General features: G+C 52.1%; 1 protein-coding gene across 5 annotated transcripts in view; it reads left to right on the forward strand.

The window, feature by feature from the left end:
• Positions 1–25,174, forward strand: part of ADAMTS3 (ADAM metallopeptidase with thrombospondin type 1 motif 3) — a 104,970-nt gene that overhangs the window by 62,336 nt on the left and 17,460 nt on the right. For 4 of the 5 annotated variants that reach the window (XM_075750842.1, XM_075750843.1, XM_075750844.1 and 1 more), the window contains 9 exons: positions 10,746–10,945; positions 17,283–17,366; positions 18,545–18,701; positions 19,899–20,004; positions 20,948–21,091; positions 22,252–22,384; positions 22,856–22,969; positions 24,048–24,193; positions 24,716–24,891. In XM_075750842.1, the coding sequence (XP_075606957.1) occupies positions 10,746–10,945; positions 17,283–17,366; positions 18,545–18,701; positions 19,899–20,004; positions 20,948–21,091; positions 22,252–22,384; positions 22,856–22,969; positions 24,048–24,193; positions 24,716–24,891 (1,260 nt within the window). The remainder of the gene's footprint in view (positions 1–10,745; positions 10,946–17,282; positions 17,367–18,544; positions 18,702–19,898; positions 20,005–20,947; positions 21,092–22,251; positions 22,385–22,855; positions 22,970–24,047; positions 24,194–24,715; positions 24,892–25,174) is intronic. The other variant, XM_075750845.1, reaches the window with a different exon arrangement.

Here is a 25,174-nt window from a genome sequence, read left to right on the forward strand (position 1 = left end):
GATGGTGCAGAGATTATTTCTCCGTGCAGCCCCCTCGTGCCCACTTTGAACTCTTGTTCTCGAGTCGTTTGCGCAAGCTGAGCGTGCCAGCCTCCGGCTCTGCCGGCAGCCTGCCGAGGCCACGCTTTAGCAGCAAAGTACGCTGAGAAAACGGGAGCAACGCTCTCCGTATTTGTTACTTGTTTAACAAATGCGACTCCAGCTGCTAAGCGGGCCTTGCCGTGCGTGGCGGTGGGCTCTGGCCTGGGGTCTGCACGAGGCTTCTGCAGTTTGGTCCTTGTTGGGCTTGGGTCCACTCGCTGTTACTGATGCAGGTTGTTAAGCAGCGTCTTCATAACTCTTTCTTACGGGATGTTACAGGCAGCGTTATACCGTGATCGCTTAGTTTTGTTGGCTTTTATTCTGGGTATAGCATCACTCCTTACGGCAGTACGGCACGAAGGGGAGCTGCAGCTCACCGAGGTACACGCTGCTGATCAGACTGCGGCTAGCTTGGCCGTCAGGGCTAGCGAAGCCAGGCCGTCGTCACCTGTCCGTGGGCAGCGCCGTGTCGCAGCTAAACCCCAGCTAAAAATAAGGACAAGAGCAGATGAGCCAGGGCAAGGCCGGGCAAGTCCCGAGGCCCGTGTTAAGCTAGCGCAGAGCTGTGATCTGGTATTAGCGGTGCGAGGCAAGGTGGCCGTGGGGCTATCCCGGCAGCGGGCTGTGAACAGCGACTCCGGATTACCTCTCCTCTTTGCTACAGTAGCGGATGCGCGGAGCATCCTTCCCGTGCTGTCGAGCTGCTGGCTGCCAAAGCAGAAGCCAGTAGTCCTCGAGCAAAGCGCGGCAGTGCGTTCAAAGCGAGCTCAGTTTGATGCCGAGACTTACTCGTCGTCCCTCTGACGGTCAGCCGCGGAGCCGGGGCTGCGCGAGGTGAGCGGCGGCTGAAGTCCCGCTGCGCCTGTGGCACTTGGGGCGAGCCCGTCCGGGAGCGCAGCGAGTGCCTCGTGTGAGCCTGTCGGTGTTTCTTAGGGCAGAGCGGTGACAGCTGGTTTTACTTCAAGCTGTAAAACGTATTGAAGGAGGTTCCAGCATGCGTAAATGCCAAAGCAGTTTATATCATGTCAGGACTATGGCAGGAATGTCCTTAGAGAAATGATCTCTTTACAGAAATGATCTCATCGGCATTCTTTGGTGTAGATCTGGCACGTGCCGTGAGCTTTGTTCTTTTCTAAAAACAACTGCTGCCTCTTAAAGCTGGCATGCCTCCGACGTCTGCCTCCTGCTCGCCTTACCGAAGGCTCATGCTCACGAAGAAAAAGCCCCTTGCTCTTGTAAGACTCGTCAACACCCGTCCCTTTTCCACCCACGTTCGACTTGGGGTGCTGAGAGCCGCTCCGTGAAGTAGGGAGCGCTGCAATGTCACCCATCTTCCTTCCTACCGTGAGCATCCTAGCCGTCCCTAACACGTGAGGTTCCTTTCAGCAGGACTTTCAGACAGCGAGCTCTAAACGCCCAGCTCCCAAGCCGTAGGAGATGTGTTGGAGAGCCTGCCTGGAGGGTGCGGGTCGGAGCTGGCCGGCTCTGGGACCAGTTCCCCGGCGCTTTTCTTGGGAAGCAGACGGAGCAGCATCGCTGGCAGTCACAGCCAGGTCACTTCTGGGAGCTTCGTTCTCTGCTACGCCTTTCAGCCTTTTGCCAACAAAGTTCTGGTAGCCTGCAGAGAAGAGGAGGAATGCCTCATGGGTTGTTCGGGGGTTTTTGGTTTGGTTTTTGTTAATGCTCGAGCGATTGTTCTGTCTGCCTTGAGGGAAGTGTTAAGTCCGATTCTCTCCTCTGTGTAACTGCACTATGTTTCTGCAGAAGAAGAACTGGTTTGCTCTGCGTTATCAAAACTTCATAGAGAATATTTATTTATTGTGAAATATCCCAGAGAGACACCCCGTAGGGTGCCACAGGCTTCTGGAAGCACTTAACAGATAGAGCCCTTAACGTAGAGTGAAGCATACGGTGCCACCACGGATTTTTGTGGCCGACTTGCTTGGTTAGGGTTGCTACAGACACAAACTCTTCCTTCTGCTCGGCCCCCCAACACAAACAAGCAGAAGCTTTGGCAGCGGTCAGGGGAGGAGCAACAACAACCTCTGTCCGCATTCCATCGGCGGCACTAACGGCGGTAAGGAGCGGACGCTGGGGGCCAGGACCGCGCGCCCCGCTGTAGGTGTTTGGCGTGGGAAGGGGGCAGTCGGGGCAGCGGCGCGTGAGAAGGGACAGATTCTTCTGACGCCACAGAGACCATTGTGGTACTGTTAGAAAGGCGTTCTGATGCTTCTGGAGCAAAAGGCAATTTCACGCAATTCTTCAAAAAAGATAAGGGAGAATGATTTACTCCACAGGATTTTTCTTTTTTTTTTTTTTTTTTTTTTTTTTGAAGGACCTAATAAATCAAAGCACACAAGTTTCAGCACATCCCAGAACCTAATGAGAACATCCTGTCATAACATTTTCCACTCGACGACCTGGGTGGTTTCTTTTGCAAGCACTGATCCCTTGTAATTAGACAGTACCAGGAGTGCCACAAAATATTTGCATGTAACCAGTTCCCAGGGAAATAAGTTAGAAGTCTGCTGGGGCGGCTTGGAATCAGCGTTTGACCTACATGATTCTTTTTTTTTTTTTTTCCCTTCCCTGGCTTTTCCAAAGGCACACTTCAAAATAAGCCTTCATAGGCAAAATAATCAGGGGTTCCACAGATTTATCAAAGTGCATATATTGTCCTTTGGTAGAATTAAGCAACCTGCTACGTTTCTCATACTAATTCTTTGTCAACAGCTCCTCAGAAACCAACAGGGATTCTCGGGTTCCTGCCGAAGTGCGTGGGAGCCAGCTGCCAAAACAGCTGGCCATCCGCTCCTGGTAGCTGCTTCTTGCACAGCTAAAGGGGCAAATCTTTAGAAGGCATCGACCTCTTAAATTGTTCGTTAAAGGTAGTTAGTAAAGAACAAACAAAACAGCAAAGCGTGCTGCGGAACTGTTAAAAATCCGTTGTAGTACTTGAAACTCTTCTAAATCTGCGCGAGTTCGTGGGTCTGTTCAAATGGCAGGAGAGCTTTTGTATAAAGGCGGTTGCTGAGGACCTGTGACAGTCTGGTCTGCATTGAGCATGGATAAAATCTGGATAACGTCTCCGTCTTTGGCTTTAATAGGCTTGAAGCTACAGAATAACTTTCTCATGACAGCTTTTCTGTGTCTTGAGGACAGTCATGTTTGACTGCTGTACGGACCCCTGGGAAGAGCGAGACGGGTAACCTGTGAGTACTTGGTTATAGCGTTATACACAGCGGCTACGGAGAAGACATCTCAGAGACGTTCAACAGGAGAACAAGAGGCAGCAGTCACAAGTCAGAATGGGGAGTTCAAGCAGATGGAAGGAAAAATACGGTTCACTGGGAAGGTGGTTCCCTGGACTGGGGGCCAGAGGGGTCCCAAAAAGCGGAATTCCTTGGGGTGCCTTCCCTGTCTGCTTCCCGTAGTTGCTTCACTTTGGAAATCTCGTGCTTTGCGAAACGAGCAAGGCTGCCTTCCGGGGTTTGAAACATTATCTTCGGGGTCTGACAGAGCCACCGGTGTCATCAGCTGCCTCTCCCGGGCAAGCCATCCTTTTCTCCGCACCTTTCTCACGCTTGATGGCAAGAGGAGCTTACAGCTCGTTTTTCATGTGCGGTCATTTGTCTTGTCGCTGCCCTGGATGCAGATGCACGGCAGTTCAACAAGATAAAGAGACCAAGCTCTGTAGCGTTAGGGTGGGAAAAAAGGCAGAGAAAACCCGAGTGAGAACGCCTGTCTTCTCCCTGCTGACACCGCGTTTGAGAGCTGAAGAAAATACGGAGCTTCAAGGGAGAAAGCAATCATGGAAACTCGTATCCATCCAGCGGTTAACAGGAAGAAAAATGTCCGACGGCTGCTTAGGGCTACTTCAGAAGCGACGCTGTGAGTTGGCCTAGTTTTGTTTCTTTGCAAATCGCAGAACGGCATTTTTAGTTGCTGCAGAATACCGCTGGCCTCGGGGACATTTTATCCGTTAACGCACTCGTTACGAAGGGATATACAGTGGTCTCAATCCGTTCCAAACTGATTTTCATTATTTTAATTTTGAAGTAGTGAAGTTGTGGAGCCTCCCTAGACACTGTTGCCAGCTGTATTTTCAGGAAAAGGCTAAATTAGGCGATTGCGTGCTCGCTTCTCCTAATGCGTCAGTGGGTCGTAATCTTTTGCCAGAAAGAAACTCCCGCTTACGGCTGACTCAGCGACATCATCCTGCTCCTAGAGCCTGGACGCCCGGCCTGCCCGATCGGCCCATGCATCCCGGCCTCGCAGGTTCCACCGGTGCGCCCCGATGTACGGCTGTCCTTCTCCAGCACCGCCACCGGGTCCTCACCGGGCTCCCAAGAACCTCGCCTGCGTGATTGAACCCTCGAGCTCTCCTTTCTGCCCTCGTTCAGGCTTCCTTTCTCTCCACGGATGTGATCTCCATTGATCCGTTTTCATGCTTGTACTTAGGATTCTTCCTGAAATGCAGTTCCTTCTCCGTTTGTTCTCTCTCTCCGGAGACAGTACGACACAACTCCTCTTGAGAGCAGCGCTGTTAATAGCAGGCACTAAACCTGTGCCTAAACGACGCGGGTCGCCGTAAGTGGGGACAGCCCTGCCCGCGGACTCTGCTGCCCTCCAGCTCTGCAGACGCAGGAGGAAGGTGAGCCAGGCTGCTCGCCAGACAGCGTTTTCTTTTTGCGCACTAATGCGTTCGGATCGCCCGTCTGCTAGCTCAGACGTCTGTTGAGATGAGGGAAGTGCCTCCAGAGGAGACACAGGAAAAGGCATAAATCTTAGGGCCGCAAGCGCAGCAGCAGCTGCTGCATCGATTCAGCAGGATTAGGTGAACACAGATCTCTTGTCTGTGAATCTGGTGTCCTGGAGAGGCGTCACCTCGGTCCTCAGCGCTTGGCGTGACGCTGAGTGAATGAGGACCTTGACGTGGGCAGCTTTGTGCTTACGCTGCATTCATCTGCGCCTTGTGCTTACAGCCGTAAGTCTCGGAGCCTGTGTTTTCTCCCGTGTGCTGAGCTTCCTTAGGCACAGGGGAAGCAGGCCAGGCCTAAGCAGGCACCGGGCCGTAGCCACCTGAATCTGAAGACAGCCCCGCTCGCTGCTGCAGAGCAACTCCTGCCTTCCCTCACTCGCTGCGGCTGGCTGCGGTCTCCAAGGGTCTCCAGCGCCGGCTCAGGAGGAGCAAAGTGTCGATACGGCACACTCAGCTCAGTTACACCGAGTGAAATGCCTCCGCTGCAACGTCCAGATAGACCCTGTTGTTCCTTAAGCAGGTGAGCGCATCTGAGGAACACGTATACGTAGGTATAGAGGTGTAAGGAATGCCGCTGATAGCAATGGCGTTGTGTCACCGAGTTCAGCCCACGTGTTTCACAATATAAAGTAAGATTGCAAGAATCTTCCGTGTGGGAAACGTTTAGGTTCTCTTTAGCTATACAGACGTTAGACTGATGACAGCGTTCGTGAGAGCAGACTTGGGCGGATCACAGCTTGCTTTAATAGCGGGGAAAGAAATGCCGTTTCATTCTTTTAACGTCACTCTCTAGGAAAGATACATGCTGTAACCCAGAATATCATCTTCTTTTTCTTTTTTTAATACAGGAAAGCATTTAGGAGGGGTACAGTTATGCCCGATTTTTGACGTAGGTGTTTGCGTTATAAGTTCTGTGTTTCTGAAGCAGGATTTTGAAGGCAGGCAGACTTTATTGGTCTGCACAGGGGTTACGGCTTTCAGAATCCGCACGCCTGGCTTTGCAGAGAGGCTCTGTAGCTATGTTTGTGCTTGACAGAAACCTACCGTCCGATTCCAGCAGCGTGGTTCCAAGTCTCTAGCGATGGCCCAAGGCAAGGCTAGCAGCCCTGCTTTTCAACCCAACGCGATGACGGAGCCTGCGGGGGAGATTTCCTTCTGGTGCGTCTCTGTTCTGTTTCCACTCCTCGATGTGCTACAGGCACAAAACTCCTCCTGCCTTTTCTCGGCAGAGGAACCCCAGCTGGCCCGGAGGAAGATGTCATCCTTTGCTCGCCTCGTTTTTTGCTACATGATCCATGGTAGACAGGCTCTGATGTGTGCTGTGAAAAAAAGAGAAGAAAAAAAAATACACACCTGCACGTGTGCATACATACAGTGCTGTATGGTTTGTCTTCATAACCATTTCACTTGGTGAGAGAGCACGGCCTAATCTTTTTCTGACAGGTAAGATCAGGGTGTAAAAGATGCAGGTGACTAGCAAAATAAAAAAGGAAGAGATAATGAACCAGCTAATTCCAGAATGAGATTAGGAAGGATTAGTCTGTCTAGCGCAAAGCCGCAAACAAACAGCCCGGTTTCCTCTGTGCGTAACAGGGAATAGTGCCGTTCAGCGACGGCCGCCTCTGCTGCGTTAGACAAGGCACTCAAAGCTGCCGGGTAGGCTTTGTAGATTAACGTGCAAAGAACCTTTCTCTTCAAATGAGTAATTGAAATAATTCACTTTGGTACACGTTGCTGTGATCTCTTCCCGCTCATAAGAAGGGGGTCATTTCTCCAACTTTTGCTTGTGTCGGAGTGACTTGCTCCGTGCTCCAGAGGAGGGTTTTAGAAGAAGGATTGATTTCCCCATGACCTGATGACAGCAGCTCCAAGACGCAGGTCAGGGGTGTCCAAAGGCACTCCTGTGGCATTCAGCTCCCAAGTCGGCAGGACTGCCTACGCGTAAACTGTTCAGCTCGGTGCTGAAACCTGCCCTGGGTTTACGTGCCCGCAGATGATGTGCTCCCTGCAGCACAGGTGCTCGGTAGAGCCATACCAGCTTCTAGCACCTCAGGTTTTCCCAAGCCCTGGATTAACGTGCCAAGGCATTTTTCTTCGAATGCCACTTTTCGTTCTCGTCCACGACGTGCAAAGCCTGTGGTCGTGCAGAGGGGAAGTCACGGCACGTGCGTGTCCTAGCCGTTGCCAGATGACCCCGGAGCTGTGTTGGGTGTCCCGAGTGCCAGTAGCGCGTGGCACTGCGGACGGGCAGCACCCGTTTCCCAGCGCCGGGGTGTCTGTCTGTCCCTGAAAGCCAGCAGGGATGCGCGGGTGCGTACCAGGGCACCGTAGGGCTTTGCGTGCCTTTCGTTTTGGGCAGGAGGGAGGGTCGAAAGGAAAAGGATGGCCGCGTCGTCGCATTGGCTATTTATTGCGGTACAGGAAGTCTGTGAAAGTCTTGCTGAGCCCAGCCGGCGGCCTTACTTCTGCGTTAACAAAGATTTTGTGCAAGAGGCGTTCAGACCAGGCTCTGCCCTTCTATTGTGAGTACCCGTAAGTACCTGCCGAGTGAATCGGATGGAGGCGGCTGACGTCTCCCCTGGCTGTAGCCATCACACCGCAGCACAGAGCTCTCCACTCAGGTTTTCCCCTAATGCCTGATACTGCCACAGCATCCCTGAGTTTTTGAATTTGAACCCCTCCGAATTGTAGGGGTTGTGGCGTTCTGAAAAGCTCGCCCTTCTAAAGCTGGGAAGCTCTCAGCGCAGAAAGGAAATAAAAGACAGTTTTCACTGCAGCTTCACAGTAAACGTCGGGGTTGGGTTTCTGATTAGTCTCATTTGGAGCAATGCGATTCATAGACCAGAGGCAAACTTGGACAGCCTTCTCTAGAGCGGATTAGGTAAAACATCGAATGTGTTCGTCTCTGCGTCTGCTTGCCTGGGAGGTTCTGGATTACACGTGTGTATTTTGTATTTGTAAGAATAATAATGCCATCTCCTGAACAGAACACAGCTGAGGACGCTTTCTGCGCTGCTCAGAAGGGATACGTGCTGACCCCCTTCCCTCTGCCTCGCCTGAACCCGGTGAGCACTGAACACACTCTTTAGAATTACCCAAAATCAGTGACGATCCGTTATGATAAATAACTTGAGGCTGATTGAGGTATTTGCAGCAGACTTTGACACTATGAAGAGGTTCATTGACTCTCTGAGCTCTTCTGAAATTTCCACTAGTGCCCTGGTGCTCAGCTGAACGACGAGCAACAGCCCGAAGAAAGAGATTTAAGGGCCGGGCTACAGGAACGTGGGCATCTCCTCACTTTGCACTGCTGCTGCCACGCGTCACCCTCACCTTCTGTTGGTGCCTGGCAGCGGATGCAGATCGCTGCCTTTGCAAACGGAGCTACGGTTAGCGCGTGTAACCGGGGTCTGATTCCGGTTGTTAGACTCCGAAGTGCTGGATTATAGAAAAAAGACAAACAAGAGAATAGAAAAACTGCTCGTATTGCCCTGTAATTTTTGGACAGTGAGTGTGTTTAGGGAGAGGACCCCCCCAGCTTCACCTCCCAGCAAGGAATGGGGAAAGGCAGCACACAGAATGAGGCTTGTTAGGTAATTACGAGCTGATAAGTAGCTCAAATCAGCCTTAAAGTCAACAGCTGTTTTCCGATGTTAGCCTTTAGGGAGTGCCAAGAAGAGCAAACACATAAAGACCAGCAGCACCAGGATTGCCGTACTGGGATACGCTGGAGCGGGTACTGGGACACGCTGGAGCCAGGCTGAGCCAAGTGTTGGGCTTCCACCCCGGAGCCCGGCCGGGGCAGGTTTGGGCTTTCTGCGAAAGGAGTAGGCAAGTTGCGTTTCAGGAGGTGGGAGGCTCAATGCTTGAAAAGGTTTCCGGTACTACTTTTTCTGTTTTTCTTTTCAAATCTTGGCCGAGAATGGTCATTACTTTTCTTCCTAGAGTAAGGTTATTTTTTCTTGCTTTGCTGGGATTGCGCACTTGAAAAATATTCTGTGGGTGCACGCATGGAAAATAGTGGCACGTTGAGAATAGCCTCTGTGTGCAGAAAGTGGGTATATTTTGGAGAGGGGTGGGAAAAAAAAGGAATCCTTTCTGACTCGCTCTGCCGGCTCACACGCGCACAAAAAAGGGATTCTCCTCTTCGTTTGAGCCTCAAACCCAACTATTTAAGAAGGGAAGTGACGGCCAAACCAGAGGTGCTGGGCAGCGCAGATAGCCGGTTCTCTCCGAAGCCATCTCAAGGTATCCCGCTCGCGCCGCGGGCGTAGCGATCCGATGACGTTACGGGTATATTTCCGTTGGACGCCGCGCTCGGCAGCTTCGCCAGCTGCAGCAATTTTTAGAACTGGAGCTTGTCTATGAATTTCCCACTTGTGTGCTATCACAGGGTTCGCATTCTTGAGAGCGAGAGGACTTGCGGCTGAATTGTAAAGCTGTTTGCAGACCCGGTCTCTCGCCCGCAGTGGCGGGCTAAGCTTCTGCAAACAACTGGGGACAAGCTCGCCGTTTGATGTGGGGTTCGGGGAGTTATTTATGTGTTGCTGTGAACCACTGCGATATTTAGGAGGGAGAGGCTTCCCGGCTAGTTCAGCCAGCAGTTGACTCTGCCCCAGCTGAATTACAGCGTGGCCATCCGGCGTATTTTGGAGCCTTGGCCCCGGTCCTGCCGTCCTTCCGCAAGCAAAACTTACCTCCAGTTTACTGGGAGTCTTGCCTGAGAACACGTGAAGGGCCGGCTTGTGTACTTGCAGCCTTGGCTCTCGCGAGCTCCAGCGTAGAGTAAAAGGGCTCGAAAGCTGCGCCGTGGTTTGGGGAAATGCCCCGTGACGGTGCGAGTCAACGTGAGCGGAAGGCAGGACCGTCCTCTCCTTCCTGGCCACGGGGCGCTGGGTGCTTTTGCTGGGTTCCTGGAGCGGGGAGATCCCGGTGTGCCTGAGGGCTCTGTCCTCTCTTGCCCCAAAATGGGGGACCGGGGATGCTCCCCCGTTCTGTCACGGAGCCGCACGCTCCAGAGCAGCCCAGGGCCGCAGTACGCAGCGGATGATGCTTCCCACCGTGAGGTGTTCCGACCGGCCTCGCCGCTGCTCTTCGTTGCTTAGCGCCTGGACGTGGCCTGGCTCAGATTCGGGAAGAGCTAAGTAGCCAACAGCTATGACTTTATTTTCCTGTCAAAAATCCGTGATGATGTTTTGCTTTACGGTCCTAAATGGAAGAAATAGCTTTTGGGTCGCTTCAGATGAAGGCTGTTAAATGCAGACCCTTAAAAGCCACTTCAGAACGATTCATCTGAACTCTGCCCCTGCCCCTTGTCTTCAAGGGACCCTTCTAAAATTCGGTGATACTCAGGGATATTCACAGGATAGGATACTCCAATGCCTGGTTTTTAAACAAAGAATCACAAAACCAGTAAGTCGGTCAGAAATTGTAGCTCAGCTGTGCCAGCAATGGGGTACGGGGGGGAAACACCCAGCGCTGCTGTCTGATGTCTCTGCAGCACGGATTGGGGCTGACCACGGTGCAGCTGAGCGCTGAGGCCACGACACGAGCGTCGCCCCGCAGCCCCAGGGAACGCTGTGGCACTCCAGCACGCGTGCCTTTTTTGCGGAAAAAAGGGGGGGGGGGAAGTTCTGGGTTAGTGAGGGAAGCGTTTGGCCCGAATCTCCTTCGGGCTGAACGTTCTGCTTGGAAGAACCACCGTGCGATAAATTATCGAACCACAGAGTTGAATGGATTTTTTCCACGGGGTATCCGGTGATTCCACCCGCCCCTGCACCACGAGAATCATCTCTTCAGAGCCCCTGATTTATCTTATCCAAAGAAGCGGTGAGGACATTGTGCGGGAGGACGTTTCTGAAACGAACCGGAGTAGGTGCTTATGTCTTACTGTTTCTTGTAGGGCCTCTCCTCGGCGCCCTCGGAGACCTGGGTTCCCTGTTCGGCCGCGTAGAGCAGCAGCTGAACGAAACGCTGAGGCGACGCAGGCACGCGGGAGACGACGACTACAACATCGAGGTGCTGCTCGGGGTGGACGACTCCGTCGTCCGATTCCATGGCAAAGAACACGTTCAGAACTACCTCCTCACCCTCATGAACATCGTGAGTATCTTCCGTCGTGCTCGCACCGCTTGTTTTGGAATGTGAAAGGCTTTTGTAAACTCCTACAGGAGTAACCAGGAGACCGTGCTTGGTGCAGGTACAAATCTGCTGGTGGATGTGGTTCTCTCTTGTCAAGGTGTTCCTTCAATTGATCTTTTTCGCAGTAGTTTTCTAGGGCACATTCTAGGGGAATTCCAAGAGTTTGGAAATAGTTGAAGAACAGTGAGGAAAAGTGTAAATTGGGTAAGTTTCTAATAATCCCTAACCTCTCCCGCAACACAGTTCTGAAGGAAAACTTGGTTAAAGACTAAATGTGCAAAGCGAAAAGGTGTAGTGAACACCGAACAGCTCTCTGAAAGCAAGCCAACCTTCCGGTAACGTCTGTTCCTCAAACGCTGCGGCAATATCCCTGTTGATACAGGAACTGCAAAGGAGCAGGCACTCCTACAACGCTGTTATCATAGTGTGCCTTAGGGGGCTAGCAGGAATTTTTTGTCTGCGTATACGTTTCTGGCTGTAAAAGCAAGGGCAAGATGCTATATTTAAAGACAGGGCGTTGAACTACCCTGTCAGATCCTAGGAAGTGCACAGGTCACCCTGTATGTGTTACACCAGCACCGAATGCTGGATTTGCTCCAGCTTAAATGTTTTCTGGTTTTCACATCTTAGAAAAAAACCTTTAAAAAATATATGAAATGAATGCAAAGGAGCTGTATAATCCCTTGCAATGTGTGGCCTTTCCTTAATGCACGTAGGCGTCAGACCTGTATGGGTGCATCTTACAGGCTGTGGGGATCATAAGGTTTTCCAGGAAAGAAAAACAATATCCTAAGGACAGATTATAAGAGGATCCGTTTACAGTTAATAATGATTTGATGAACGTAGACATGATTCTTGTATTTTTGACACCTTTTTATTCCTGGCATAATTTAACAATGATCCCTTAGGCTTGCAAACCGTCTTTGTAACGTTTCTTTATTCTGCGTCACATCAGCCGCCGTTATTCCCGACGGAGAGGATTCAGTCCTTCTGGCGGAACAGCTGCTCCCCCTCGTCCCCAAGCCCCGTTTCAGCCCCCCTCAGCACGTGGCGCTCCCCGTGAGGAGGGACAGCCGACGTGAACAGCACGTACGGTGAATGTGACCTTCGGTCCTTGTTTTACGCTTAGTTTATGTGCGTGTGCTGATAATTTTTTCTTATATACATATTGGCGATGCCATGAAGGGGTAGGAAGGCAGGTAGCGAGACTCAGCGTTGTACGAGACTTCTCGGGACAAATAGAATTTGAGAGGGGGGAAAAAAAATCTCTCTATGAATTTAAACCAACTGATATCTTTTCCAGCATAACTCTGTGTAGAATTGTAACAACTCTGTGTAGAATTATACTGTGCTATAAATCTAGAATAAGAAACTCCAGATGTACGTACACATTGTAACTGAAAAACAGAATTTAGTCTGCTAGGTTTACAACCCGCAGCTTTGTTCGGTCCCTGCCTTTCCTACTGTTTCTGTAGCTGGGAGCTGGTATGTTTGCGGTGGCTGTGGTGTTGGAGTGTGCCGGCGGAGCCGCTTTCCGGCCGCGGATGCTGGAGAGCCGTGCTCTGATGGAGAGGGGCTGTTAGCAATGTCTGTGCCTGCAGAGCCCAAGGCGTTTCCTCGTACCGTCCTCCCCCTCTGGCACGCACTCAGAAAGCGTTTGGCTCCCGGGCTGCGCGTGGATCGCGGCCGACGGCGGGACTGCGATGGCCACGAACGCGCCTGGTAGCTGGGCATCTCGGCTGTTGGGAGAAGCTTCTTTTGTAGGCTTGAGGGAGTCAGAAAGCGCGTGAGCTGCTCAGAGCTGGCTCGCTGGGAACCAAGCGCTGCGCGGCTTCGCCGTGCCATCGGAAGCTTCAGCCTCACCTAAAGAAAGGCCCGAGATGTTTCCCTCTGCTTAACGTTTGTACGTACTCTTGGCTTAGACCCAGCCTGGGTGCTGCAGCTAAACCACCTGCTAAGGGTCAGCGCTGGAATTCGGAAGCCCAAACGGGCTCGTCTAGTCCGAAGCAATGAAGTCGAGTGTGGTCCCGAGCTTTTAGGGGAAGCTTTACCGTTGTCTCACAGCGTGCTCAGAAGGATATGCACAGCAGGTTATAGCGAGGGGTTCTGAGCAGGTTTGGACTTGGCAGCATTTATATCTTTCCATTCTTCTTCTTCTTGAGAGTAAACCCAAATCAGCCAGCAGCACGGTGCTTCCGTGCATCATGCGTTCTGAAATCGCGAGTTGCGCTTGAGAGAATTCCACTTTTGGTGATCCCTGTCCGCTCAGCCTTGCCGCTTCGTGGGTATCGCCTTCTTTCTAAACAACGCTTTTAGTCTGTTGTCCACACGCTGAAGTCAACGCGAGCTTTATGTTTGGCTTCAACAAGAACAGCACCAGATACGTCGCAAAATTCTGCCACGGGTCTCCACGCGCGCACAGGACCTGCGGTTCTTTCTCTCTCCATCATTTGCTCTCGTTTTTTCATTTGCTCCTCCTCAAAGCGCGTAGCAGGGCCTAAACTCATTGCTGAATTGAGAGCTGTAGTGGCTTTTTTAGTCTCTCGCGCGATCGCTTGCCTGCTAGTTGTTTCCCCAGTTAAAGGAGAAGAGTCAGCTGGGTGCGCGTTCTTTCCTGAGCAGATCCACGCGGAAAGGAGAGCCGATGCTGGCGACCGACGACAGCGTGCACCGGGCAGCCTGCAGCAGTTCTCCCAGCACATCTGCTGCACTCTCCTCGCTCGCAGCATTTCTGAAACGCCGCTTTCCCCCGAGCGCTCGCTTTGGTGGCCGCGCGAAACCGCGCGGGTGGCTTGCGTTGCTGAAGAACACGAAATAGGAGTTAACGTAGTTTTGGCAAATGTGGGAGCAAGTTAATGTTTGAATCCAGACAGTTGTTGTTCGTGTGAGGAACAGAATATTCTTGACACAGGACTGGGGGTACAGGGAATCGTTTTCTTTTTACCACATTACCTCAGGAGGCATCAACAATAGATCTTCATTAAAGATGATTTCGGCATATTGTCTTTTTAGGCTTAAAAACGTTTAACTTGAGAGCTGATTAACAGAGCTGATAGACTGTCCCAAAACTCTTCAGTGTTTTGTTAAGCCCCCGCAGCTCCATCTGCTGGGAGCAGATGTCAACACAAACCCCAAAACCCCAGGAGAGTCAAGCGAAGCCTTAGGCGTAAGCAGAGAGGAACTTGCCGTAGGTGAGCAGAGGGAGGGAAATGTCACTCTGGCATTATTTCTGTTGAAATAGCTTGGTAATTTAACAAAGCGATCAAAGGCGCCGTAGATTCTAAGGGAAGGAGGTGCAGAGCTGGTAAGCGAGGTAGCACTGCTCTCGTGTAGAGCTTTTCATCAAAAAACACCAGAGGTCGTCACTACAGGCAGGGCCTGAAACCCAGAACAGGAAAGCGGAGGCAGCCTGGGCCCGCCGGCAGAGTCCAGGCCCCCACCGTCCCGTGGCGCTTGGAGCCAGCAGCAGCCATCCCTCCGCGCGCTCCTGCAGCCGAGCGCCAGCAGGACTGCTCGCACCGACCTGGGACACCATGACGACGGGTGAGGCTTTGCTGGGCAAAGGGTTTGCCCCCTGCCAGGGCGTTTGGGGCCGCAGCCCTCCTCGGCAGGGCTGCAGGTTGCCTCGGATTAGCCCGCAGCCCTGCCCGGGCACCGTGGGGGCGGCGGGCGCTGGCGGGCAACCCCGAGAGGGAGTTGCACGGTACCTGTGCAAAACCTGCCGTGCGTCTGCGGCTCGCCGCTGTTCCGCCTGCGAACGGCCAGCTACCGAGAGCTCAGACTGCAAGAGAAGAGGCGCTCAGAGGAACCGTCCGACACAACTTTGGGCTGCGCGGCTGCCTGCGGGTGAGGAGGCACCGATTTCTGTGACGGGCCAGAACCCAGCCACTTCTCCTTCAGGGAGGAGGTCTGCCTACAGGCTGTCCTCCGTGTCTCGGGGTCACGTCGCTTTGGGAACGTGGGTTCAGCCAGGACATTCGTACTGCGTAGGCACCGATGACCTTCTGCAGCAGCACTGGGGTCCCTCCGGTAGCGGTGACCTCCCCTCTCCAGTGCTCCTTACTCCAGCCTTACACCTCCTTTGCCGGGTGCATTCATTTTGTCCGTTCGTACAATTTTTTTATCCGTTCAGTAAACAGATACTTCCCCGCTTGTTGTCACTGTCCCAGCGAGCGTGCCGACTGCCACCTTCTGCGTATTGCTCCTGATTTCAGCCTAACTCCTTTTTCCTGCGAAATACTACAGCAGAGTAGTAGGTGGCCAGGCATGGCGCGGTGGCCACCTGGGGTACGTTTCACAAGTTCCCATCAGACGCATCCAGCCTGCTGGGGTATGATTTATATCTGCGTTTTGTACCACTGTCTGGGGATGGAATTCCTGTTGCCCTCGTAACCACAGTGCAGATGCGGTTCCAGCGGTCTGAAAACGCTGCAGGCTGCGCTGACGTTTTCAGCCCTTTTTTTCAGATTTGTGTCCTTCCGGCGAGGTTGCAGGTTTCCCAGGTGTCCTGTGTTTCCGTCACGGAGTGCATCTACCTGTTGCTCCTGGGAATCCCGTAGTGGAGCCCTCCAAAGCAATCCACAGAGAACGGGGCGAAAAACGGTGTCGCGGAGAAATCTTGAAGAAGACGTGAATTCCAGGTTCCTTTTTGCCTCTAGAAAAGTCGCTCCCGGGAAGCTTGTTGTTTCTTGGCACAGGGGAACTTGTGAACGGGGTTTTTTGACACAAACCTCTGCGGGAGCAACGCTCTTAATAGGGAGAAAACACGAGATGAATAACTGCCCTTTGGAAGAATTGCTTCAGAAGACGGGCGGTCTGAGTTACGTGCTGGTTCCTTGTAGAGCTGCCCCGCTGACAGTCTGTTCTCAGCTGGCCCTAAAAGGGAGCGCGGTTCTAAAATCCGTGGGCAACGTCACTGTGCCAGGGCCCGCAGTCTGGACAGCCCCGAAGGACCTTTTTCCCTGAGGGGAAGGGGGAGTTTTGAAAAAATGCAACCCTCTAAATGCTGCTCCTCCATACCAGCCTCTGAACAGTGGTATTTATTTTTCACCAGTTACTCATCATATAATATTTAGTTTTGAGGGGGATGAGTAACTTCATTGATGATGTGCAGATGTTTTAGCCCCTTAATTTATACTCTGGTGACAGGACGTTTCTCACCTTCCAGACACAAGGAAGCTCCTCAAGAAGAACAATTTTTGACCCATCTGCATAATTCTGGGGTTTTTAACTTCACTTCCACAGATACTCTTTTTAGTACAGATGTGACCACATAATTCTAATTTATCTCTAAAAATTAGGGCAGCAGTATTAGTTGCTTCTAAAAAAACCATTTTTTTTCTTCAAAACAAGCGCCAGCATGAGGTGTGTGAGTTGTTCAGCGAGCAGCGGAACGGCAGCGTTAGCTCTGGGTTGGTGTCCTGCTGCGGGGCTCCCTAACGGGACACAAGCTTCTCTTGCGCTGGGCGTCTGCTCCGAGCTCCTCCGCGCCTGTGCGATAAAGGGTGTGCAGTCTGTCCTTCCGTGTCAGCGGTAATGAGACCGTTCCTTCTAATCGTCTGCTTATTTGCACAGAATTTCGGGTTACTTAATTTCTTTGAGATCTTTATTGTTTTGCAAGCGCTGCTGGAAAGCGGTAAAGGGGGGGCAAGATTGATCGGGGCGTTGGAACTAACAGAGGGAGTGACTAATTGCCCTTTCTTTGGAAATGAGGCCAAGAGCACCTGAGTCGAAGCTCTGCCTGTAAACGGTGTGGGAGATGCCCCTGGAGCCCTCGGCAGCCCGGATTCGGTGCACAGCCCTGGGCTGCTCTGCGAGGGCCGCCTGCGCGCTCGGACGCTTGCTCTGTCCCCTCTGTTCGCTGCGGTCCGCGAGGAGCGGTTTGGCGGTCTCGTGGGCTTGTCTTAGGGATGGGTGCTGGCTCAGGCCAGCGCTTGGTTTTACCGTAGGAAGCTTCTCCAGATCACGTAAACGGTACCTGCTTTCACGCAGCCAGTAAATTTTTTTACGGAACACATTGACTTGCAGAAATGAAGTATGTTCGGAGATATCGTTACCCCGTAAGGTATACTGCAGCGTTTACGTCTCTGGCAACACTGTTGACTTTAAAAGTTTCGGTTGAAAATTTCCAAAGCATTTCTGGGATTTGGAAACGCTTTGCCTGGTAATTTTAAGATCGATTCAGAATCAAGAGTACTATTCATGTCTTTTAAGCTAAACACGTGCCTACGTGTGTGCAGAAATGGTATCATCAGTGGGTTTTGGTTTTTTTAATTTTTCCTTTTTTTTTTCCCCTCAGGTGAATGAAATTTACCACGACGAGTCCCTGGGGGTTCACATCAACGTTGTGCTGGTCCGAATGATCATGCTGGGGTACGCGAAGGTAAGCGAGCCTCCCAACCGGCTCTCCGCCGTCATCTTCTTTGGGACTGCAGCCGCTGCGAATGCCACGAAGGGCTCTGGCAGCCGAAGCCCCCCAGCAGCTAGCTCCAGAGGGCTGCCTTCCCCGGCTGGCGCCTGCCCTCCTTCCTGAGCCTGCCCGGGACTGTCCCTTTGGGACAGCGGCCCCTTGGGATGCCGTGCAGGACCGGCTCAGCCTGCTCAGGCTTGCAGCCTTGATTCTTGCCCTCACGAGTCCTCGGGGAGTTACGCCAGCTGAGCAGAAGCAGTCGTCTTGGCTGACCATCACAGCTTGCTGGCGCACACCCCCCCCAAGCGGCGTAACCCTCTCCTTTGCTCATTTGGTGTACTTCTACTGGGGCTCAGCACGCTCCTCCGCTTTTTACCCTGGGCAGTACTTGCCGCGCTACATTGATTTTGCTGGTAAAATGCACTCGGGGGGTTTTGGAACAAATGCTCGTGAAATTGTTCAGGACGAGAGGAAGGCGCTAATGCTGTTCAGGGTTTGGTAAAGATCATACCTGTTCCATTTAACTCAGGCGTTGAATTTGGGCAAGTCAAAAAGACCCATTTGATGTTTGTCTTGTAATTAAATTTACTGAGCTTGTAGGCCCACGCTGTATCAAGTCTCACCGAACCAGGCGTTTAATCCGTGTCCATCGTGTACTGGCACTGCAGAGTTTTGCAGCAGCCGAGGCGTTGTCCGTGCGTTTGTAGTGTTCAGTTCCCCGACGCGGGCTGCCTGTGTCGCTGCGTGCTCCTTCAGCTCAGCTCTCGTTCAGCTCAGCTCAGCCACGCTGTCCTCCGGCAGCCCAGAACGTAAGCGAGTTCCCACAAAAGAAAGCAAAATGGCCTTATTCAATCCTAACACCAAGTGGTGCGTTCCTCCCGCACGCTACACAGAAAGGCAGTTATCCTCATAGAGGATGCGAACGCTCGTTAAACTGTTTTCAAAAGAACCCTAACGATGTACCGTTACGGATGCGTGGTCAGTTAGCCTGCACGTTTTCTTTTCTCATCCCAAAGAAGGCTGTCGTGCCTTAGAGTGACAGGGCATGTGGAAGAGAGAAGCGGGGACCTGGTTGGTGCTCCAAGCGAATCAAAGCTTGACTGACTTTGCTACCTTTAGGAGCTCCTGGGTCTCATGTTTTGCTCTTTCAGTCCATTAGCTTGATTGAAAGGGGGAATCCCTCGAGAAGCTTGGAGAACGTTTGCCGCTGGGCGTATCAGCAGCAGAAGTCGGACCCCAATCACTCAGAGCACCACGACCATGCCATCTTCTTAACCAGGCAAGATTTTGGGCCCGCTGGTATGCAAGGTAATGCCGCCGAGCTGGAGCAAAACTGTCTGGACTTGGTGTTTCTGTGCGAGCGCCTGCCAGAAAAGAGGAAAATTTGAAAATTGCGTTGTTACGTGGTCCTGAGGCAGTAAGCAACGTGGGCTTTTACTCAGCACGTACTTAGGGAAGTGTTCTGTTGTAAAGACATATTGAAACCTGGTCCTGGTGGGCACAGCGTGTCCACTCGGCGTAACTCTCGGTTCCCCACGCTGGGTTCAGGAAGGCCCACGTGGACTGCCTGAGCACGTACGCGTGCCTCTGTTGCGGAGAGAAAGCACTTCCTCCCGTGCCTCTGACATACTTCCTAAGAAGCAAGTAGACCTTGCCATGGTGGTCCTTGCCATTTATATCCAACTGCAGCAGATTAAGTTTCTTACTTGAGAGATGTAAGTAAATAGCTGTTTGCTTGGTTCAGACACCGGGTGTGTGCGTGCGTGTGCAGGGATCACTAGGAATGCACGATGCACTTTGCATTCAACTTCACTTTTCTTTTATTGCATCGTTCACTGTAGATTTCTTTCCATAGATAGCGTACCAGCTGCTTTGATTCCTGCATTAACCTTTATGGCTCAAGGAACTAGTGATAACGGGAAGTAAATTCACCAAGTGCGATTTATGTCAGTGCAGGTAAAGAAGAGTCTGGGTGAAACCGTGGTTTGGCTGTCCAGTTGGAGGTGTCTTGGTGTTCGGTACCTCCGTGCTCCCTTCCCCTTTCAGGGGGAGACGAGGGTCTGAGTTCTCCTTCAGATCTGGGCTGGCGTGCCTGGAGTGACACTGCATAGGTTGAGATGTTAGCCATTTCCCCGTCATCAGAAAGATTTTGGCTTTTACTGGGGAAACGGCGTGCGATAGGCACCAGGCAGTACGTAGGTGAAGGTGTTAGTGTGAACACAGGCAAAAAATCCCAGCCCATAGCTCTACCCCATAATGGGACAGGAGTCTTGGGCGGGTTTGGTGCTAAAAGTGTCAGTGCCTGACGTAACCCAGATGTCTGTGGAACCAGTCCCGGTATCTCAGAGCCATTTACGCTGCTTGACAGCAATTGCAAAGACAGAGGAAAAACTGACCATCAAACGAAAATAATCCTGGGTTCTTCACAGGTAGTAAGTTTACTGGGGGATCTCATTTCAAACCAATGTAACGGCTAAGAGGATCAGACGCGATTTCTCTCCATAGGATATGCTCCTGTTACTGGCATGTGTCACCCGGTCCGAAGCTGCACTCTCAACCACGAGGATGGGTTTTCATCAGCTTTTGTGGTCGCTCATGAAACTGGTCACGTGTAAGTCTAACTTGTACAATTAGATTGCCAACAAAACGCGGTGCTGCGTCTCCTGCTTGCTTCCAGTGGTTTAATTTTAATGGCTATATGAAAGCTATCCTAATTTTATTTCCATCCCCTTGGAACGCGTCAGTGGTTTAGGCAATGAAGAGGTAAGTGAAGGCGGGGGGGGAACTTGTTTTCTCTGGGCGAGGAAGAGGTCGGTAAGAAACCGGGAAGGCGCAGGCAGTGGAGACGGAAGCTTGTCAGGCATCCTCAACTTCCTTCTTCTCGTTGAGTGAAAGTGCTGATTCGTTAGATTTGGCACCTCTTCAAGAGTGATACCATGTTAAGTTGGGAGTAACTGATTAAGCAAAGATCTCTGTTTGCTGTCTGGATGAATTAATGTCAAGCCCTGAGGATGTGATTGTTGCCTTCCTGAAGCAGTGCGGGCTACTTGCTCGCTCGCTGGGAGGAGTTTAGCCCAGCCGGAGATGTCCGGGTCCCTTGCGTACTAAGCTGTACCAGCTGCACGCGTGGAGATGTGACTCGCTAACCGTGGTGGCTCCTGGGAGGCGCAACACGATCACCGTGTTAGCGCTGTGTTTAACAGGGGCTTGTGATAAATGAGTATACGAACGTGAACAATTCGGTGTCTGCAGGAACTTCTCCCTAACGAGCAGAGTTGTTGTTTTCCTTTATCCGAAGCATAAGAAGTCGTCATCATCTGGTTAGTTCATGCCTGGTATTAACAAATAAAGTATAAATGAAAGAGTATTCAGAGAGTCCTTTTGTTTTGGCATCAGAGAAGATGAGTTTGAAATGCAGGTGATAATCTGTAGATCGCAAAGAACAATTTGATTTCCCGCCGTGAGCTGTGCACGCGAAACTGTTTTCTGTACGGTTGTTTTACCAGCTGAAGAGCAGAAGCTGCCTGGGCTCTGATGGCGCTTCTTTCTTACAGGCTGGGAATGGAGCACGATGGGCAAGGGAACAGATGTGGGGATGAGACAGCAATGGGGAGCGTCATGGCTCCCTTGGTGCAGGCTGCCTTCCATCGCTACCACTGGTCCAGGTGCAGCGGCCAGGAACTCAAGCGATACATACAGTAAGGAGCTGGCGGCGCTCGGCGGGAGTTGTTTTGTAAAGCAAAGAGAAGAATTGGCGGTTCCTGGGATGTGGGGCCGGTGCGGTGCCCTCTGCTAGGGACCGAAGAGCAGAGCAGAGGCGATCCCAGCGTGACGGAGCAGGCACGAACGTCACAAACGGCACCCTTGCCTTCGGCAGCCCTTTTGGTAAAGACGGCGGTGCGGGGGGCTCACAGGTCCTGAGGAACGGGATCCTCGGGACTGGCCTGCGCTCTGCTTCCAAACGGGGACGCAGCCTGCAGAGCCGCTGCGGTAGGCTGCTCCCGGACCCGGGACTGACGCTTCCTCAGCTGGGGCTCTGCTCAAAGCCGTTGCGTCCTCTGGGCGATGGTAGCAGGAGTCTCGCTGGCAGACTCGATGTCAGGTAGCTGTGTTTGCCCTAGGTTTTTGGTTTCTCTAGGAGTTATGCTGTGAAACTGGCAGGATGAAGCCCTAAACTCAGAAAAGGAACTAGCAAAGGTTGTGGAAGAGAGAAGGCGGATGCGTGCGCGTGTCTGCGGTAGGGAGCAAAGGAGAACAGCTCTCTACGCTGCTGGCTCTAGCCTCCCTCCATGTATGTACCTCTTCATCCCCTCGTTGCTCAGGCTTCCTTCTCCATTGCAAACAGCTGGGTTTGCCAGTCAAAACTGGGTGACAACTCCATGAGTTGGCCCACATCTCCTATATAGGAAACGCTGTTCGTAACATAAAGCAGAAAACAGTAGTTGATTGAGACCTTAGAGCTTGAAGGGAAGCATCCCAGTGCAGGAGGAGCAGTCCACCCGTAGCGCTGTTTTTAACTCTGATGTCTTGACGGGAACGAGAAAAAAGCAAGCCTTATTCTTGCCCTTTGCATAGGCGGGGCTTCGTCCCTGCGCGTGCAGTAGATGTCAGGTAGGAAGGCCTGTTCTCAGACCGCTGTCCTGGTTGAGAGCTCCAGAAAGTCCGTGAAAGACTCCCTCCGACTGCAGAGAGCTTTGCGTTAGGCTTTACATTAGGAATCGTACTCCGGGGCGAAGCACACTGAGTTGTTGCCCTTTGGCACTGAGAGCGAAGGAGCGTTTGTTTTTTGCCTCTGGTGATGGGAACGTGCATCGTTACATCTTCTCATGATCTTTTTTTTTCTGTGATCTTTCCACAGCTCTTACGACTGTCTTCTCGACGACCCCTTCGAACACGACTGGCCCAGGCTCCCTGAACTGCCAGGCATCAATTATTCCATGGACGATCAGTGCCGCTTTGATTTTGGCGTTGGCTATAAAATGTGCACAGCGGTACGTCCCAGGCAGTCGTTGCACAGACAAACGTTCATTCGGCGAGTTGGTGTCTGGCCTTATTAAAGCGCTGCGATGTACTCATTTCCTCGGAACTGAAGAGCCGTTAAACAGACCCATAAAGAGGAGAGAGATACGTACGGGTGAAACCCCGTCAGCTGGGTCATTTGGTTTAACGGTCAGGTGGGTGGCGGCACGGTCCACAGGACACAGACGTGTGGTAGTGATCCCAAGGAAGAAGGGACAAACCCCTCGTTCTCCTCCCAGTGCTGGGTGTCTCCTCCTTTCCCCTTCTCACCAGCTCAGCACCAGGGGATGCAGGGACCAAGCACCGCCCTTCTCTTTCTGAAGATACCGTACTTACCGGTAGCCGTGTGCGTGAGATGAATTGACTGGGTGGGTTGAAACCTTCTCTGAAAAGTATTAATAATCCAATGCTGAGTTTCATCTCATAAATGTTCTGCATTTCAGTTCCGAACCTTTGACCCGTGCAAGCAGTTGTGGTGTAGCCATCCAGATAACCCGTATTTCTGTAAGACGAAGAAAGGACCTCCACTCGATGGGACAGAATGCGCCCCTGGGAAAGTGAGTATTGTGGTTTTCCTATGTTTGTGTTGGGGAAAAAAACCAGTCCCGACAGTTGCATTCATTTGGGTTGAAGGGCACAGAGGACACCAGGGAATTGCCCGGCATTCCCCGGGTGGAGCCAGAGGAAGGACAAGAGGGAGCTGTGCTTTCCCACTGCGCTGCTCTGTGAACTATGCGAGGTTTGTCCTAGTACAAAGCACGTTTTGGACAGAGAAGCCCCAGTTGAGGTGTAAGCCGTTCTCAGCCTCCTCTGTGGCCTTTTTGTTAGGTTTTTTGGATTCTCGTCTCATCTGCAAAGCGTCCATAAGGTGCCTGTAGGAATCCACGGTAGCGGATAATGCCGTTGCTGCAGGACGGCTTCTTTGTGCTTGTGGTCCAGACATCCTGTGGCTACAGGCTTGGGTGGGCATAGGATTAGCTCTTGATTTCTCCCTTTTAATATCCCCGTTGGTGGGTGTCCTGCTGCTAATTCATTTTCAATTATAAAATTATACTCAAATAAATGTTAGTTTAGCAAATTCCGTGTGTTTTGAGATACAGGAGAGCCACTTCCACCATCTGAGTACGCCTGAGCCAGCAGCAGAACACCACCCAGCCCAGTGACCAGCCCTCTGTTCCAGCCCATTCGCATAAGTGGGATAACTGGCCGGCAGGAGGGGAAAAAAAATTTTAAAAAAAAAAAGCAACCAGTCTTCAGCAAAAACTTTATCCTGCTAATCTTCAGAACATGAAAATTCCTTTAAAAAAGTGGTAGCGTCTAAGACTCGAACGAAACAAAACTTAAATAAGTGAAGAGGAGGGCGGACCGTGTGTCTGCCCCTGGAAGGGTTCAGGCTGGGATTCGGCGGTGCTGCCTGCTCCTTCAGGGAGGGGGATCGGGTCCTCTCGGGCCCAGAGCACGCAGACCCTCACCCCCTTTGTCCCCGGGAAGGTCTCTGCCCGCAGTCTCTCCTCTGAGAAGTCCCTTCTCGGCCCGTGAGCTCCCCTCTGCGTGTTTTTCATTTTACTGCGGTTAGACATTTGGGTTGGGTTTTGTGCCCATTCTCACCCGCTTTCCCTGCCCGCTTCCTCGCAGTGGTGCTATAAAGGTCACTGCATGTGGAAGAACGCGAACCAGCTGAAGCAGGACGGCAACTGGGGCCCCTGGACGAAGTTTGGCTCCTGCTCACGGACCTGCGGAACTGGAGTTCGCTTTCGAACACGCCAGTGCAACAATCCAATGTAGGTCTTGTGGCTGGGTGGGAGCTCAGTTACGGGTGTCAATTTAAATGGCATGCACGTTTTGGGTGGAGTCTGCCAAAATTCACGTTCGGTTCAAGGCCCTAGAAATACAGCTTTTTGCAGGGAGCCGGGATCATTTTTGGAGAATCCAAGAATGTCCAGAAGAAAGCCTGTGGAAAACCGTCCCAAGGATTTAGCTGATATGTAAGAGAGCGAAGAGCGCACAGTGTGTGAGCTCAGCAAGGATCAACGTAGCCAATCTCGAATTGTAAACGGCCCCTTGGCAGCATATGCGTGCGCGCGTGTAACCTCTGCGCTCCGGCGTACGCCTTGGGGATGCACGGCAAGCGTGGAGGTTATATCGCAAGCGTGTGTCTGGGCGGTGTAACCGCTCTCTTTGCGTTTCTGTCATTTCACACGCCACTTGGCAAAATTGTCTCTTAAAATAGAGTACGAAATTTCACCTAAGACAGGGAAAACCAGTCCCCAGAGGGTTTTAGAATCTCTTGACTGTTTTCACAGGCCCATTAATGGAGGCGAAGACTGTGCTGGTGTCAATTTTGAGTTTCAACTTTGCAATACAGAGGAGTGTCCGAAGCACTTTGAGGACTTCAGAGCGCAGCAGTGTCAGCAGCGCAATTCCCACTTTGAGTATCAGGGCAGCAAGCATCACTGGCTGCCGTACGAACACCCTGACCGTAAGTCCTGCTCTTTGCCTTTCTTAAGGTCGATCCTGGCGTCTCCCAGAGCTTGCGGGGCTCTTGTTCACCATTTCCGTCTCCAGAAGGAAGGACGAGGTGCCACGCGAGACAGTTGTCGCTTCCCCTGGCTTTCATCCCGCTCGTAGTGAGAGCGTGGTGTGGCCAGAGGCTCTTGGCTCCTGCTGGGGGAGTTGGTGGGCGCTCGCAGCGTTTAGTGCTGCCGAGCTGCGGCTCCCTGCCCGTGGGGCAGAGCGTGGAAAGCTGCTGCCTGGGTGGGGAA

Source organism: Balearica regulorum, chromosome 4 (assembly GCF_011004875.1).
Source record: "Balearica regulorum gibbericeps isolate bBalReg1 chromosome 4, bBalReg1.pri, whole genome shotgun sequence".
Lineage (NCBI taxonomy): Eukaryota > Metazoa > Chordata > Aves > Gruiformes > Gruidae > Balearica > Balearica regulorum.